The 17,668-nt window shown below is 35.6% G+C and overlaps 2 protein-coding genes across 2 annotated transcripts; both read left to right on the top strand.

Annotated features, from left to right (window-relative positions):
• The first annotated feature begins 331 nt into the window (after positions 1-331).
• LOC136754128 (extracellular calcium-sensing receptor-like) lies at positions 332-4,429 on the top strand. Its single transcript, XM_066710459.1, has 6 exons — positions 332-534; positions 782-1,073; positions 1,636-2,439; positions 2,695-2,919; positions 3,073-3,196; positions 3,516-4,429. The coding sequence occupies exons 1-6, from the start codon at positions 332-334 to the stop codon at positions 4,427-4,429; spliced, it is 2,562 nt and encodes an 853-aa protein (XP_066566556.1).
• Positions 4,430-14,746: 10,317 nt separating this feature from the next.
• On the top strand, positions 14,747-15,820 carry LOC136753892 (vomeronasal type-2 receptor 26-like). Its single transcript, XM_066710272.1, has 2 exons — positions 14,747-14,753; positions 14,883-15,820. Exons 1-2 carry the CDS (start codon positions 14,747-14,749, stop codon positions 15,818-15,820), a joined length of 945 nt encoding a protein of 314 aa, XP_066566369.1.
• The last annotated feature ends 1,848 nt before the right edge of the window (positions 15,821-17,668 follow it).

Raw genomic sequence — 17,668 nt, forward strand, 5'->3', positions numbered from 1 at the left:
TATTATTATTATTATTATTATTATTATTATTATTATTATTATTATTATTATTATTATTATTGCTGTTGTTAGCTTACCCCCTTAAACTTAGTTGTTTTAAATTCCTATGCAGGTTTAGAGTACATAGAGTTAAATTGCCAAATTGGTTTCAATTTGGAATCAATCAGCTATGTGTGCGATTATTGCTCAAGGAGATTAAAGCACTGAGGTCACCACTGAGAATTCATAATTTGGTGCTTTTAATTTAAGCACATGAGATTTGCATTGCACTATAAAAGCATTTAGAAATACATTATTTTGGCTCTAGACAGGGAATAAGTAACAGTTATCAATGTTGCTGCTTGCACAAATAGTAATAATTGTTTTTTTCACAAGGGCTGAACAACCGGTTTGTCAGCCCTATGGAACACAAGACCTAACTCAGTTTTCAAAAGAAGGTGACATCAATATAGGAGGTGTTTTCTCATTCCATGTAAACCCTGTCATTGTGAATCAAGAATTTAAAGTCAACCCAGGGCAAATACAATGTAATGGGTAAGTGATTTTAAAAATATATATTTATATTAAATAATACTTAATAATATTAAATACGTATGCAAGTTTGTTTTAATGATTTAAGAATGTAATCACTCTTGAAGCAGTCCAACTAACAGCAGCAGCAGCAGTAGTTGTGCTAGTAGTAGTACAACTACTAGTAGTATAATTATTTATAAGCATTCTCTTCATCTTCATCTGAATGTTATATAACTAGTGACACTTAATCAATTTGTTTTGCCTACAGTTTACGTGCTGTAGAATTTCAATATCCTCAAACAATGATTTTTGCCATTGAAGAAATCAATAACAGGTCAGATATTCTTCCCAATGTTTCCTTGGGCTATAAAATATATGATTCCTGCCGCACTGTAAGTTTGTCTATAAAAGCATCAATGGCATTAATGAACATGGAGCAAAAAAATCTCTCAGATGAGTCCTGCACCAAACCAACCACTGTCCATGCAATCATAGGACATCCTAGTTCCACACCAACAATTGGAATTGCAACAACTGTTGGACCCTTTGGAATACCAGTGGTGAGAGAACTTTAATAATGCTCTGAAGAGGAACACAATTTAATCAAAGTGTATTTATTTCTGTGTATCTCTCTATCTATGTATTTATCTATATCGACCTGTAAGTATGTGTGTGTTTAAATGCATTAATTTAATCAACAGTAGTGATGAAAATTATCAGATTTTTTATTTTTTTGTATAAGGATGTTTTCTACAATATTAAGAAATTAAGTAATGAAGGTAAAGTCTAGTAACAAGTTCCATTTAAGAAAATAACTAAAAATGGATAAGGTATTTCCCAAAAAGCAGGACGACAACTTTTTCAGAGGATGTATTTCACTTAAAAAATATTAAGCATTCAAAGACAGCAAATGCAAAACAGGACAAGAATCTTAATTTTATGTTTCTTGCTACTATTATATATAGTTTTTGAATGGCAAATACTGGACAAGAATGTCTGCTAAGGAATTATACATATATATATATATATATATATATATATATATATATATATATATATATATATATATATATATATATATATATTATTTTCATTGTTTTCCATTCCATGTCTCTAATACAGATCAGTCATTTTGCTACCTGTGCATGTCTCAGTAACAGGAAGGAGTTCCCAACCTTTTTCAGGACAATCCCAAGTGATTATTACCAAAGCAGAGCACTGGCAAAGCTTGTCAAGCATTTTGGATGGACCTGGGTTGGGACCATTAGGACTGATGATGATTATGGCAACAATGGGATGGCAACTTTTGTACAAGCTGCCCAACAGGAGGGGATTTGTATTGAATATTCAGAGGCCATTTATAGAACTGATCCTAGAGAGAAATTCTGGAAAGTTGCAGACATTGTTAGAAAATCATCATCGAAGGTAATTGTTGCTTTTGCATCATATGTGGAAATGGATTTGTTGGTAAAAGAACTGTTGATCCAGAATGTCACAGGCCTCCAGTGGGTGGGCACTGAAGGGTGGATAATTGACAGGTATCTGGCATCATCGGAAAATTACAAAATCCTACGTGGCGCAATTGGCTTGGCAATTCCAAATGTAGAAATACCAGGTCTGAAAGAATTCATTCTAAATGTCCGTCCATCAAACACACCTGGAAACACTGGCTTCAATGAGTTTTGGGAAACTATCTTCAATTGTAGCCTAAGAAATGAAAATAGTAATCAATGCACAGGAATGGAGACGTGGAATGAAATACATAACCAATACACTGATGTCTCAGACATGGGGATACTAAACAATGTGTATAAAGCAGTGTATGCTGTAGCCCACGCATTACATCATCTGTTAACATGCAAAACCGGCCAAGGACCTTTTCAAAATAAAACATGTGCAAACAAAAACAAGACAGAACCGTGGCAGGTAAGAATATAAATAAATGTTTCTCTTTTTATCATTCAGAAGTAAATTGAAAACAAAAATGAATGTCAACTGTATTTTATGTATGTTATGTAGTCTACTTTATTTTTAAATCAAAGGTTGAAATGATTAGTCTGTCTGTAAACATCCAAATGTGTTTAGCAGTAACAATATAAATAAGGATATAATCATATTGTACTGCAAATAGGATGATTTGAAAAGATGTATGACTCAGTGATATTAGTTTTGTTCCTGTAGGTATTACATTTCCTGAAGGAAGTTAACTTCACAACCTGGAATGGAGAGAAGGTGTATTTCAATGAAAATGGGGATCCAGCAGCACGATATGCATTAGTGAACTGGCAGCTTAAGAAGGAGGGAATCACGTTTGAAGATATTGGTCTATATGATGCTTCCTTACCAGAAGGACAGAGATTTGTAATGAATGAAGTCAGTGCAGTGTGGGCTGGTGATTGGGATGAGGTAATATTCATACTGGCTGAAACACAACCAAACAAGCATTCACATACACACAGATTAAGATATAAAATAAAATAATTATAGCTGGTGTACTCTTAACACTAATCTTGCTGTATTTTTTTAATAAAGCCCTGAATTCATAGCTCTGTGTTTCAGGTGCCAAAGTCAGTCTGCAGTGAGAGCTGCCTTCCAGGGACTCGTAAGGCAATTGTCAAAGGAAAACCAATCTGCTGCTTTGACTGCATTCCATGTGCTGAGGGAGAAGTCAGTAATACAACAGGTAAGCGATAAGTGATGAATTATGAATTAAATTAAACAAACAACAGACTGCAGCGATTTTCAAGAATTACATTCCACATAAGAGCAGGGTCTTTACATGTATGTTTCACTTGTGTTTTTCATGTGCTTACATAATTATTTATGCATGTATGTAATTATTTGTAAGCTTTATCTTACCAATTCAAAATGTTTGGTCTTGGTAAACCATTATTCTCAATTCATCTTTACCATTTATTTAAAAATAATAGCACAACTTTTCCTGCACCTGCAAGTGTTAACGTAAGAATGATAGGTAGTCATTTACCTTTTTCTACTTTCAGATTCAGTGGATTGTTCTAAGTGCCCTACAGAATATAGATCAAATGAAGATAAAAATGAATGTATCTTAAAAACTGTTGAATTTCTTTCTTTTCAAGAATTAATGGGAATAGTATTAGTAACATGTTCTGTGTTTGGAGCTTGTCTGACCGTAACAGCAGCAATAATTTTTTTCTGGTACAGATACACTCCAATAGTCAGAGCCAATAACTCTGAGCTCAGTTTCCTCCTGCTCTTCTCATTAACTCTGTGTTTCCTTTGCTCACTTACTTTCATTGGCCAGCCCTCTGAGTGGTCCTGTATGTTGCGCCACACAGCATTTGGCATCACATTTGTCCTGTGCATCTCTTGTGTTCTGGGGAAAACAATAGTGGTGTTAATGGCCTTCAGGGCTACACTGCCAGGCAATAATATTATGAAATGGTTTGGGCCCACACAGCAGAGGTTAAGTGTTCTTGCTTTCACACTCATACAGGTCCTGATTTGTGTCCTTTGGTTAACAATTTCACCTCCCTTTCCTTATAAAAACACTAAATACTACAATGAGAAAATCATACTAGAGTGTGATGTAGGATCAGCAGTGGGGTTTTATGCTGTGTTAGGGTATATTGGATTCCTCTCTGCCATGTGCTTTGTGCTGGCTTTTCTGGCTCGTAATCTGCCTGATAACTTCAATGAAGCCAAATTCATCACATTCAGCATGCTCATATTCTGTGCAGTCTGGATCACCTTTATCCCAGCTTATATCAGCTCTCCTGGTAAGTTCACTGTAGCTGTGGAAATATTTGCAATTTTGGCTTCCAGTTTTGGGTTGCTTTCATGTATTTTTGTCCCGAAATGTTACATTATTCTATTAAAACCAGAAAAGAATACCAAAAAACAATTGATGGGTAAAATGCCCTCAAAATCACTTTAATAATGAACACACAGGACTCCTTAAAATACTCTAATTCTCAAAATAAATGTATACACAGTACCTATAGAATAGTAATAGTATTTTTAAAAATGTTTAATGTTTTTTTCACTAATATACACACCATACTCCACAGTTAAGTGGCACGGACGGGCCTTGGGGGGCCAGGCCCACCCACCGAGGAAGCTGTGCCCCCTCAAAAATATGTTTGGTAATTTGTATATAACAATTATATCATAATTTGTTTGCGTGATTTTTTCATAATAATCAGAGGTGTCGCTAGGGGTGGACAGCTCTCCCTACCTCTAGCTCTTGCACACTCGCTCTCTCTGTTGGAGTCATTAGTTGATACATGTAATAATATAACGGGGGGGGGTTTACAGGAGAGACTCCTCCTCAGCTGACCGTTCTGGATTTGCCCAAAGTTTTGCTACAATCGGATTGGCCAACTAAATCTATCATGCTGTGTGTTTACAGTAGATGAGGTTATACTATTATTCAAAACTTCTAGGTTAGTTAGTTATTATGATACATAATTTTGAGTAATTTTTCCCATCTTGCAAGAGGTTGAGTGGGGGTATGCGCAGTAAAAATAAAAAGGGGGGCTGTATAATATTACATTCTTATTTTTGCACCCTGCTTGCAAATCTTGTATTTGTATTACAATTTTATCTTTATAGATTTATTTTGTGATCTTCAGTGTGAAGTATGTGGTGTATAATTGTCAATGTCTTAGATCGACATTAAAGAAACTAGTCATATAATTTTAAAAAGCAGACTATACATGTCTGCATTTTTTAAATTATTCTGTCTACTTTAAGTTTACTTTAATGTTGACTTTATTTACTTAATATGAGAGCATTTCATAAAATGTTTTGTGTTACAATGAAGCAATACAATAATGTAATTGTTTAAGATTACAATAGTCTCCAACAGAGTACACAGTCTAGGCACTTCAGTAGTTGCTGTTGCAAGTGAAGTGTGGCACCACAAGATGAGGCAGCATTTCTTTTACTGTTACAATAACTTCCTTGTATGGTGGCTGAAAGGTGCAAAAAAGTGCACTAGATTGATGGACAAAAATATATTTTTGCCTTCCGGGACGATGCCCCTGGAACCCCCTACTTGGGGGGGACTCCGGGCTAAGCCCCCAATGTCATAAATGCGCTTGATGTGGACCTGCCAATAAAAATCAAATGCCCCTCCTATGATTTGGTTCTGGTGCGGGTCTGGGGGTGAAACGTATCCAACCATGCTATTTCTGTTTTTATTTTAATTTTTCTACAAAATTCTTGAATATTTTTTTCACTTGGAAGTAAAAAAAGTACACGACATTGGAAGCGACTTTTGCAATGGAACATAATAAATTGAATACATTTTATTTCTGCAAAAATGCTCTACATTTTCAAAGCTTTTAAAAATAATTATTCTAATTTGTCAAGGGATTACTGATGTTTTAATTCACATGTCTTCTATTTCCATTTGTTTTATTACAATTTATCAGAGCAAATTGATTATGTGTGCAGTGTCATTTTAATTTATGTTTATTTACTTTCTGCAATCAATATTCAGAATATATTTAACAAACATCTTCTAAAACTGTCAGAGTATGATGACAAGTAATGCTAATTAAAAATAGTTCTAGTTTTCACAATAAATAATGCAAAAACAACTTTATTTTTCACAAGTACATGTTGAATAAATGTAAAACAAAAATAATAACCTAACCTTTAAAAAGTAGCATTATTTATTTTATAATTTATAATTTTGAGATATCTGCAAATCATTAAACCAACACCTTAATGCTAGGCACAACTAGGCACAGCTTAGTCACTTCAGACACACATGTAAATGCTGTGTAATTACTTCTTTAATTTTAAATTAACTTTTTTAAACTACATAACTTGTGAAATTAACAACACACATCAAAATAAATATGCCTATCAATATGTAAATTAAATGGTTGTTAACAGGCAATTGGAAAAATAATATATGTGTGTGTGTGTGTGTGTGTGTGTGTGTGTGTGGTGAACACCAGTATCTATTTCTTTGGTATAGTGCCAAAGAGAGCTTCACAACACATCAAAACAACAATACAAGATGGTGATTATTACACAATATGAAAGTATAAACATGGACAAGAGAAAAACAAAAACTCCTATAGGGTGAGACTGTAACAGGAGAAAATTCATTTTGGGGGATCCAAAGCTTAAGGCCAGGCCTATTAGATGCCTCCCTTCCAGGCAATTTAACATAAAGAGGCAGCATGAAGATCAGAATGTTGGATAGTGCTGATATGTGTGGACTGCCCTCTGGGATTTCTCATCTGCCCTCTGGGGGGTGCTTCATCAGCCCTTTCGACTGCACCGATGTCCATCTGCAATAATAATCTTTACACTGTAGGTGAGCTCACCTCATAACATTAAAAGTAATAATAATGTTTGTTTTATTTTCCTTATTGTTATTATATGAGCAGCTAGTGCAGATCTGTAAATAGTTGCAGTGGTATTTTAGAGAAATTATAACCATTATAAATTAATTAATAATTATAAAGTAACCAGTGAAATGGTCCAAAACAGGTGGTTATCTGATGTTTTGCTGTTAACTTTAAAGTTAAATGTTGATTGATGTTGTGATATATATATATATATATATATATATATATATATATATATATATATATATATTAGTATTCTGACTCTAATATACAAGATGGTCTCTCGCTGCACCGATGTCTGTCTGTAATAATAATCTGTACATTGCAGGAGCCGAGACGAAGAAAGAAAATACTTACCAGAGTTAAAACGCGGTTGTGGTCTGGCTCGAATATAAATACACTACACAACACAATGCAGAGCAATAATAAGTAGTACCGTATCTGTATTAGCTCTCCTTTATACACAAACACTATTATTATTTATGAGGCTGCCCATAGTGTAACCGCGTGTGCTTGTATTTGATTGCAGTTGGGAAGGGTTACATAAGCAATTTTATAAACTATTGCCAAGAATTATCTACACAGTAATCACAATTAATAATACACTAAAATTGTATGGGAACATACAAAACAATTGTTAAAGTTAAATATTTAAATTATACTTGATTTGAACTATAAAAATCAAAATTTTCATACTGTTCCATTTATGTTTGTATATCAAGTACAGAAAGGACAAACAGCATATCAGCATTTGGCCAAATAATTTCTATAGAATAATATTTAATTATATCAGTATTTAGTATCAGTGAGGTAGAAGAATGGAGTACATTACTTTGACATGTTTGCTTAGCCATGCTCTTTGCCATGCACTGACCCAGCACTGTTGCTGTGTCTTTGTGGTTCTGCAAAATCTATAAATTGAACATTTGAGATTTAAAAACGATTGGTATGTATGTATGTATGTATGTACTATTACAATCAGGGGTTAAATTGGGCTGGGGCCGTCCGGGGCTGAGCCCCGGCACATAGGCTTATGACTTTCCCCGTACATTTTCAACAATATAGGCTATATATATATTACACTTTTATCGTTCTTACTAATTCAAGCAATGATTCAAAAGCGTTGCCTTTGTAGCACATAATAAATGAGCTCCGCCCCTAACGTTTACAAGATTACGCAAGAGCGGCACTTTGTACAAAACAGAAACAGGTATTCGTTTTCCTGATTTCTATAAATAAACAGCTAAAATATGCATCGTTTGTCGTGTGTACATATGTCAAACTCGCCTCTAAAATATAAAAGTGCGCACACGACTGGGGGTGCACGGTGCCATAGCTTGTGTTCACCTAGAAATTCCTAGGTCAGCGGCGGACACAGCTGATTTCCAATGCAGACGCGTATTTTTAGCAGCAACACATCGAGGATTGTGCTCCTCACCCGTTTCTATCACAGACCCAAATTTCAAGCCAAATTATCATTTAGAGATATCTCTAAATGCAGTTAAAGATATCTTCAAATATTTAAAGATATCTCTAAATAATTTAAAGATATCTCTAAATAATTTAAAGATATCTCTAAATGATTTAGATATCTGCTAATGATTTAGAGATATCTAAATAAGGTGCTTTTTAAAGATATCTCTAAATGATTTGCAAATATCTCTAAATTATTTGAAGATATCTCTGAATCATTTAAATATATCTGCAAATCATTTAGAGATATCTTCAAATGACATCCTGTATTTTGGCTGAGATTATCACTTCCTGTTTCCTTATTCAGTTACATAGAAATTAATGAACACGTTAACAGGAAGTGATAATCATGGGCTACATACAGGAAGTAATTTGCAGATATCTCTAAATGATTTGCAGATATCTTTAAATCATTTAGAGATATCTCTAAATTTAATTTTAAATGAGATATCTTGAAATGATTTGCAGATATCTCTAATTGATTTGCAGATAGCTTTAAATGATTTAGAGTTTAGAGTTTAAATATTTGAAGATATCTGGAATTATTTGCAGATATCTTTAAATGATTTAGAGATATCTTTAAATATTTGAAGATATCTTTAAATGATTTAGAGATATCTCTAAATGATAATTTGGCTTGCCATAACCCACCGACACAGATCTGTGATTGAGAAGCAACAGCAACCGCGTGTAGTTTGCATTTATAATGTTGGTTGATATGTGTTTTCCCCTGGTGATTGTGAAGCAAAGATATGTTTGAGTCCAAGTCTGCCTGATTTCATGGAGATTTTGAGCTGTTTTTTGACATCGAAATGACTCAGAATCACGCATTTCAGGTCTCCAATTGTCAAAATCTTATGGGGGAGGACCCCTAGACCCCCAGACCCCCCGCCCTGAATTATTCAATAAACCCTGCCCTCATTTTTCAACACTAATTTTGTGCAGTGCACAGTGGGACAAAGGGGAATGGTAAAAACTTGAATATAATAAGCTGCTTGAAAGTTTCTATTATGTTTATCTATATGACTACAATAATCTTTAACGAATTAAAATTTAAGTGGTCTGAAACCGTTTTAATACTAATATATACAAGTATTTCAACATTATATTTTTGTACTTTGACACAAAGGAGAGGGCACAGGCCTACAGAAAGATTTTATTTTGCTTTGCACACTGCCAGCATCTAGAATGATTTTGATCAGCATTTTAGTGTTCATAGCAGAGGGCTCTCTCAACTTGTTATATTTTACAGTTTGTCAATTGATAAGATTTTGTAGGCTTTGCATACACATGTGCATCCCTCGAAAGCCTGAAACCACAGAGCCCCCCCACATAACAAATCCCAATTTAACCCCTGATTACAATGTTTTCAATGTGATCTACAGAATACATCATTTAAATAGTGTTATGCTAATGTAATACAGCTGTGCATAATCTGAAGAGACTGTCACTCTTCTTTTCAGGATTTTTTTGGTTAGATATTTTACTGTAAATTCTGTTTTTAACCTGTGTTTCTTGGTAAACCACATGGTGACTTCTCCTATGGCATCCTCATAAATCACATAATAATCCGTTTGTTTGCACACATTTGACACAAAGTCACCTTATTATGGGATCTTTTGGGAAATGATCGATACAATGCAGTTCCCACAAACATTCAACACGCACCATTTAAACATATCTAAATACTACAATGTATAATACCATATTTTAAATTCTGCACATTTTGTTTATGGTAACTTGTGACGTCACTGACAAAAACACTTCCTGATTGCAGTTTCTTGGCAACGTAGCAAAATAATAATACTAATAATTAAATGCAATTTTCTTATATTTATAGCCAAAAACAATACATTATGTATTGTTATTTTAGAATGGTATTATAACATAGTTTATGGAAATATAGTTAGATTTTCTTAAATACTAGGATTTGGGGTTTTAAGTTTAATTGAAAAATAATGTAGGCGGACAGAAGGACATCATTAACTAATTTTGTAAAGCTGTTTCAGTACTGTGACGTCCTCAAGGACCAAAGGAAAGGATCCAAGTGCAGGCTTAGATATGAAGCCGATAAGGGCAAAACGAGAGAGAGATAACAAGGACAATCCAAGGTCAATCGATCAGGCAAACAGGTTAGTAGGGAGATCCAAAAAGGGGTAAACGAGAGAGGGTAGCAAAAGGTCAAATACACAGTTAAGCAAACAAGAAACAAGGCTCGGAATTGATCCAAAAGAGAATGCAAGACTTCGCGAAGAAGCTAGGAAACAGAGGGGTTTAAATACTGTGTAGCAAAGAGGGTTTGAACTAGGTGAATGAATGACTAACCAATGACAGGAGAGGAGGACAGAACAGGTGCACCTGTAAGGAAAGAATGTGTAAGAACTGGTTGAACTGAACAAAGGAAAGGAGAAGCACTAGAGTTAGTATTCGGGAGAGGGAGACCTCTGGTGGTGAACTAAGGTAGAAGCAGGGGAGACCGTGACAAGTACTATGTCCAAGGTGATACCCCGATTTGAATGTCTATCAGGTACAGACACATTGAGGTGTACCCAGTCAATGTTTTATGTGTCATCTTGGACTTTGACTAAAGAGACTGGTCAGCTGAAATGTGTTGCTTTTCTGTGATATGTATTGTATATAAAAGAGATTTGAAACCACAATATACACTATGATATTTAATTTAGTTGTAGTAGTCATGATTTGGTCATCAAATGTTAAACTTAGCTGTTTTAATCTTTAGTATACACTGTGGTATACAGATAAATTCCCCTGTAAATTAAGGATGCATAAAGCTAACCAGATGAGTTTCAGTTAACAATTAATGAGCTATGAGTATGATTCCATTTATCGTGCCTTATTGCTCAAGGAGATTAAAGCACTGAAGTCACCACTGAGAATTCATGCTTTGGTGCTTCATTTAATCTAAGCACATGAGATTTGCACTGCACTATAAAATCACTTTGAGCTAAAGTATTTTGGCTGTAGATGTGGAAAAAGAAACAGTTACCAATGTTGCTGCTTGCGGAAATGGTATTAATTGTTTTTTTTGCAAGGGCTGAAAAGCCAGTTTGTCAGCCCTATGGAACACAAGATCTGCCTCAGTTTTCAAAAGAAGGCAACATCATTATAGGAGGTGTTTTCTCATTGCATGTGGATCCTATCATTGTAAATCAAGAATTTAAAGCCAACCCAGGGCAAATAAAATGTAAAGGGTAAGCGATTATTTATTATTATTACTTATATTTTAGTATTTGAATAAACACTTGAAGTACTAAATGTAGCAGCAGCAGTAGTAATACTAGTAACAGTAGTAATAGTAAGATGATTATTATTAATGAGCATTTATATAATCTTGATAATAATTTTATATATTTTGTGAAATTAATCAATGCATTTTGCCTATAGTTTACGTCCTGCAGAATTTCAGTATCCTCAAACGATGATTTTTGTCATTGAAGAAATAAATAACAGGTCAGATATTCTTCCAAATGTTTCCTTGGGCTATAAAATATATGATTCCTGTCGCACTGTGAGTTTGTCTATAAAAGCATCACTGGATTTAATGAATATGGAGCAAAAAAATCTCTCAGATGAGTCCTGCACCAAACCAACCACTGTCCATGCAATCATAGGACAGACTAGTTCCACACCAACAATAGGAATTGCAACAACTATTGGACCCTTTGGGATACCAGTGGTGAGGAAATTAATTAATAGGAACAATATTTAATCTATCTGTCTATACTTCTATTTATCTGTCTGTTGGTATTTGTATCTATCTTTGTGTATGAATGTGTGTGTGGGTCTGTGTGTCTGTGAATCAATCAATCAAAATCAATCATTAAAAATAGAAAAGTCAAAAGAAGTAGTGAACAAGAATCTCAATGTTATTATTATTGCTCACATTAAAATATATTATGTTTAGTCACATTGCATTCCATTTATTTTACACAGCTCAGTCATTTTGCTACCTGTGCATGCCTTGGTAACAGGAAGGAGTTCCCCACCTTTTTCAGGACAATCCCAAGTGATTATTACCAAAGCAGAGCACTGGCAAAGCTTGTCAAGCATTTTGGATGGACCTGGGTTGGGACCATTAGGACTGATGATGATTATGGCAACAATGGGATGACTACTTTTATACAAGCTGCTAAGCAGGAGGGGATTTGTATTGAATATTCAGAGTCCATTTATAGAACTCATCCTAGAGAGAAATTTCTAAAAGTTGCAGAGATTGTAAGAAAATCATCAGCAAAGGTAATTGTTGCTTTTACATCGGATATTGATCTATTTCTACTGGTAAAAGAACTGTTAATTCAGAACATCACAGGCCTCCAGTGGGTGGGCAGTGAGGCATGGATTACTGACAGGTACTTGGCATCAATGGAAAGTAACAAAATCCTCCATGGGGCAATTGGCTTGGCAATTCCGAATGTAGAAATACCAGGTCTGAAAGAATTCATTCTCAATGCCCGTCCATCAAACACACCTGGAAACACTGGCTTCAATGAGTTTTGGGAAACAATCTTCAATTGTAGTCTAAAAGATGGAAATAATAATGGATGCACAGGGAAGGAGTCTTTGAAAGAAATAAAAAACCAATACACTGATGTCTCAGACATGGGGATACTAAACAATGTGTATAAAGCAGTGTATGCTGTAGCCCACTCATTACACAATCTGTTTTCATGCAAAAACGGCCAAGGACCTTTTCAAAATAAAACATGTGGAAACAAAAACAAGACGGAACTGTGGCAGGTAAATACAAATGTTATATATATATATATATATATATATATATATAATTTAATCATTATTATTATTTAATTATTTTTGTTCAAAGTTAACATAAAAATATGAAATAACTAACTATATTTTTCTCTGAAATTTTTCGGTTGCGGCTTCATTTTAAGTAAGATGCCACTTTCTTCTAATCATAAATGTAACTGCTATAATGTACAAGTTTGTAGTTTGCTCAAGTCTTTTAAAACTAATTCAAAATTAAAGGTGTTGCATTAAATATGCTGTCTATAAATATACACATGTTTAGTAGTAAAAGTATTTGTAAGAATATAATCACATTGTACTGCACAGAGGAAGTTTCTTAACTGACTGATATTTGCGTTTTCCTGTAGGTATTACATTACCTGAAGGAAGTAAACTTCACAACCTGGAATGGAGAGAAGGTGTATTTTGATGAAATTGGGGATCCAGCAGCACGATATGCATTAGTGAACTGGCAGCAGAAGGAGGGAATCACAACATTTGAAATGATTGGTCTATATGATTCCTCCTTACCAGAAGGACAGAGATTTGTAATGAATGAAGTCAGTGCAGTGTGGGCTGGTGATCAGGATGAGGTAATATACATACTGGCTGAAACAGAACCAAACAAGCCTTCACATACACACAGACATATATATAAAATAAAATAATTAAAGCTGGTGTACTCTTAATTCAGATCTTGCTTTATTTTGTAGTAAAGCTCTGACTTGATAGCTCTGTGTTTCAGGTGCCAAAGTCAGTCTGCAGTGAGAGCTGCCTTCCAGGGACTCGTAAGGCAATTGTCAAAGGAAAGCCAATCTGCTGCTTTGACTGCATTCCATGTGCTGAGGGAGAATTCAGTAATGCAACAGGTAAGCAATAAGTGACAGAGGTAATTAAATTGAACAAACAAGAAACAAAGACAGCAGCAGAAGAAACAATTTAATAATTACATATAAGAGCAGAGTATTTGTCTGGGTTCCCTAGCCATGACCCTCTTTCCCCACTAGAGGCCGCCACTGTTACCCTGTCTTTTCTTTCTCCCTTCACTGCTTTTATCAGTCACTCTTCCAATTAACATTCCTCCACACCCTTGTGCACTTCTATTCTTTTCCTCTGCTCTCATTGGCCCTGCACCTGCCTTCCCAGTTTCTGCTTCCCTTCATAAACCCCTCACTGCGCTCACTTGGGGTGAAGTGTTGTCAGTGCAACCTGTGTCACCAAGCCATGCTCCTTGTGCTCCTTGTGCTCCTTGTGCTCCTTGTGCTCCTTGTGCTCCTTGTGCTCCTTGTGCTCCTTGTGCTCCTTGTGCTCCTTGTGCTCCTTGTGCTCCTTGTGCTCCTTGTGCTCCTTGTGCTCCTTCAGCCCTTTTGTCCTGTCAGCCATCTCTATGAGCGCTGCACCTGGGTCCTTAACTCCCATGCCCTGTGGTCCTCCCTAAGAGACAGTGACAGTATTTATATTTGGTTACTTGTTTTGATGTGTTTATGTGTGTATGTTTATGCATTTATTTAATTCATTTATCTTACCAAGTCAAAGTGTTTGGGCTTGGTTATCATGTAACCCATTATTCCTGATTCACCTTTAGCATTCATTTAATACTAGGAGTAGCAGTACTGTGGAGTAGTTTTTAGGGCTCTGGACTCATGACTAGTAGGTTGTGGGTTCTAATCCTGGTTGGGCAGTGCTGTTGTACCCTTGAGCAAGGTACTAATACCATAATTTGTCCTGCACATGTAAAATGTAATTCATTAATTAATATTGTGCAGGAGTGATATATAGTAATTTATGTCTTTATGTTTTCAGATTCAGTGGATTGCTCTAAGTGCCCTACAGAATACAGATCAAATGAAGACAAAAATGAATGTATCTTAAAAACTGTAGAATTTCTTTATTTTCAAGAATTAATGGGAATAGTATTAGTAACATGTTCTGTATTTGGAGCTTGTCTGAGCATAACAGCAGCAATTATTTTTTTCTGGTACAGATATACTCCAATAGTCAGAGCCAATAACTCTGAGCTCAGTTTCCTCCTGCTCTTCTCATTAACTCTGTGTTTCCTTTGCTCACTTACTTTCATTGGCCAGCCCTCTGAGTGGTCCTGTATGTTGCGCCACACAGCGTTTGGCATCACATTTGTCCTGTGCATCTCTTGTGTTCTGGGGAAAACAATAGTGGTGTTAATGGCCTTCAGGGCTACACTGCCAGGCAATAATATTATGAAATGGTTTGGGCCCACACAGCAGAGGTTAAGTGTTATTTCTTTCACACTCATACAGGTCCTAATTTGTGTCCTTTGGTTAACAATGTCACCTCCTTTTCCTAACAAAAACATGATATACTACAAAGACAAAATCATTCTAGAGTGTGATGTAGGATCAGCAGTGGGGTTTTATGCTGTGTTAGGGTATATTGGATTCCTCTCTGCCGTGTGCTTTGTGCTGGCTTTTCTGGCTCGTAATCTGCCTGATAATTTCAATGAAGCCAAATTCATCACATTCAGCATGCTCATATTCTGTGCAGTCTGGATCACCTTTATCCCAGCTTATATCAGCTCTCCTGGGAAGTTCACTGTAGCTGTGGAGATATTTGCAATTTTGGCTTCTAGTTTTGGGTTGCTTTCATGTATTTTTGTCCCCAAATGTTACATTATTCTTTTACAACCAGAAAAGAATTCGAAAAAACATTTGATGGGTAAAGTGCCCTCAAAATCACTTTAATAATCAACAAACAAGAATCCTTACATAGCTTAGTACACACACAAATTTGAAATAATCTTTTGCAATTGTCTTGTATTTCTGTATGTTTCCTCATCAATTCCATAGCTTTTTAATAAGCATTATGATTTTTCAAGGGACTACTGATATATTTTAATTCACCTGTCTTCTACTCACATTTGTTTTATTAAATATAATGAAAGAATATTTGTTGGGTCTGAAGTGTCATGAAAGGCTTCTTTTTAATTTACTTTCTGCAATAAATTTTCAGTATATATTTTTACAACGTATTTTAAAACTGTCAGATTATAATGCCAAATAATGCAGAATATGTTAATTAAAAATTGATTCTAGTAAATAGTACTACACATATAACTTTATTTTTCACAAGTACTTGATAACAAAAAACAAATAGGCACAACATTTAAATGCTGAGTAATTAATATAAAACCATTAACATTTTAATCTACATAACTTTTATAAATTAATGACAAACATCTAAATTAATATGCCTGTAAAGATCTGCATTAAATGGTTGTTGAGAAGTAATAGGTAAAGCCTGAAAAAAATCATTAAGTTGAAAATGAGTGAAAATGGCCAGACAGACTGCAAGAAGAGCAGATGAAAGATGGGCAAAGGAAGCTATCGAAGGGATCCCAAAAGATGAATAAGACATAGACATATACATAAAAGACAGGAAGATGAAATCTTAATCTGCATGCATGGCATGGAAAATAGAATCTGTAGATTGAAGCAAGTGGAAAAATCTTGAGGAGGCCTTCATCCAGCAATCGATCAATATGGGCCAATTATAGTGTGTATGTATATATATACACCGATCAGCCATAACATTATGACCACCTGCATAATATTGTGTAGGTCCCCCTTTTGCCGCTAAAACAGCCCTGACCCATCAAGACATGGACTGCACTAGACCTCTGAAGGTGTGCTCTGGTATCTGGCACCAAGACGTTGGCAGCAGATCCTTTAAGTCCTGTAAGTTGCGAGGTGGGGACTCCATGGATTCGACTTGTTTGTCCAGCACATCCCACAGATGCTCGATTGGAGATCTGGGGAATTTGGAGGCCAAGTCAACACCTTGAACTCATGATCCATCAGACCAGGCCACCTTCTTCCATTGCTCCGTGGTCCAGTTTTGATGCTCACGTGCCCATTGTAGGCGCTTTTGGCAGTGGACAGGGGTCAGCATGGGCACCCTGACTGGTTTGCGGCTACGCAGCCCCACACGCAACAAACTGCGATGCACTGTGTGTCCTAACACCTTTCTATCAGAACCAGCATTAACTTTTTCAGCAATTTGAGCTTCAGTAGCTCGTCTGTTGGATTGGACCACACGGGCCAGCCTTCGCTCCACACGTGCATCAATGAGCCTTGGCCGCCCATGACCCTGTCGCCAGTTCACCGCTTTTCCTTCCTTGGACCACTTTTGATAGGTACTGAACACTGCAGACTGGGAACACCCCACAAGAGCTGCAGTTTTGGAGATGCTCTGACCCAGTCGTCTAGCCATCACAATTTGGCCCTTGTCAAAGTCACTCAGATCCTTACGCTTGCCCATTTTTCCTGCTTCTAACACATCAACTTTGCTGCCTAACATATCCCACCCAGTGAGAAGTGCCATGATAACGAGATTATCAGTGTTATTCACTTCACCTGTCAGTGGTCATAATGTTATGGCTGATTGGTGTATATATATATATATATATATATACACACACACACTCACATACACACAATGTATATATATATATATATATATATATATATATATATATATATATATATATATATATATATAATAATATTTAACTCAATAGCGAATTAGCTAAA

This window comes from Amia ocellicauda, chromosome 7 (assembly GCF_036373705.1).
Source record: "Amia ocellicauda isolate fAmiCal2 chromosome 7, fAmiCal2.hap1, whole genome shotgun sequence".
Lineage (NCBI taxonomy): Eukaryota > Metazoa > Chordata > Actinopteri > Amiiformes > Amiidae > Amia > Amia ocellicauda.

What these genes read in the sequence shown, in the direction of transcription:
- LOC136754128 (XM_066710459.1), top strand. Translation starts at nt 332, where the DNA reads ATGTTGCTGCTTGCACAAATAGTAATAATTGTTTTTTTCACAAGGGCT. An exon ending in GACCCTTTGGAATACCAGTG is followed by an intron (nt 1,074 to 1,635) that starts GTGAGAGAACTT and finishes TCTCTAATACAG; the next exon opens with ATCAGTCATTTTGCTACCTG. An exon ending in GGGCTGGTGATTGGGATGAG is followed by an intron (nt 2,920 to 3,072) that starts GTAATATTCATA and finishes TCTGTGTTTCAG; the next exon opens with GTGCCAAAGTCAGTCTGCAG.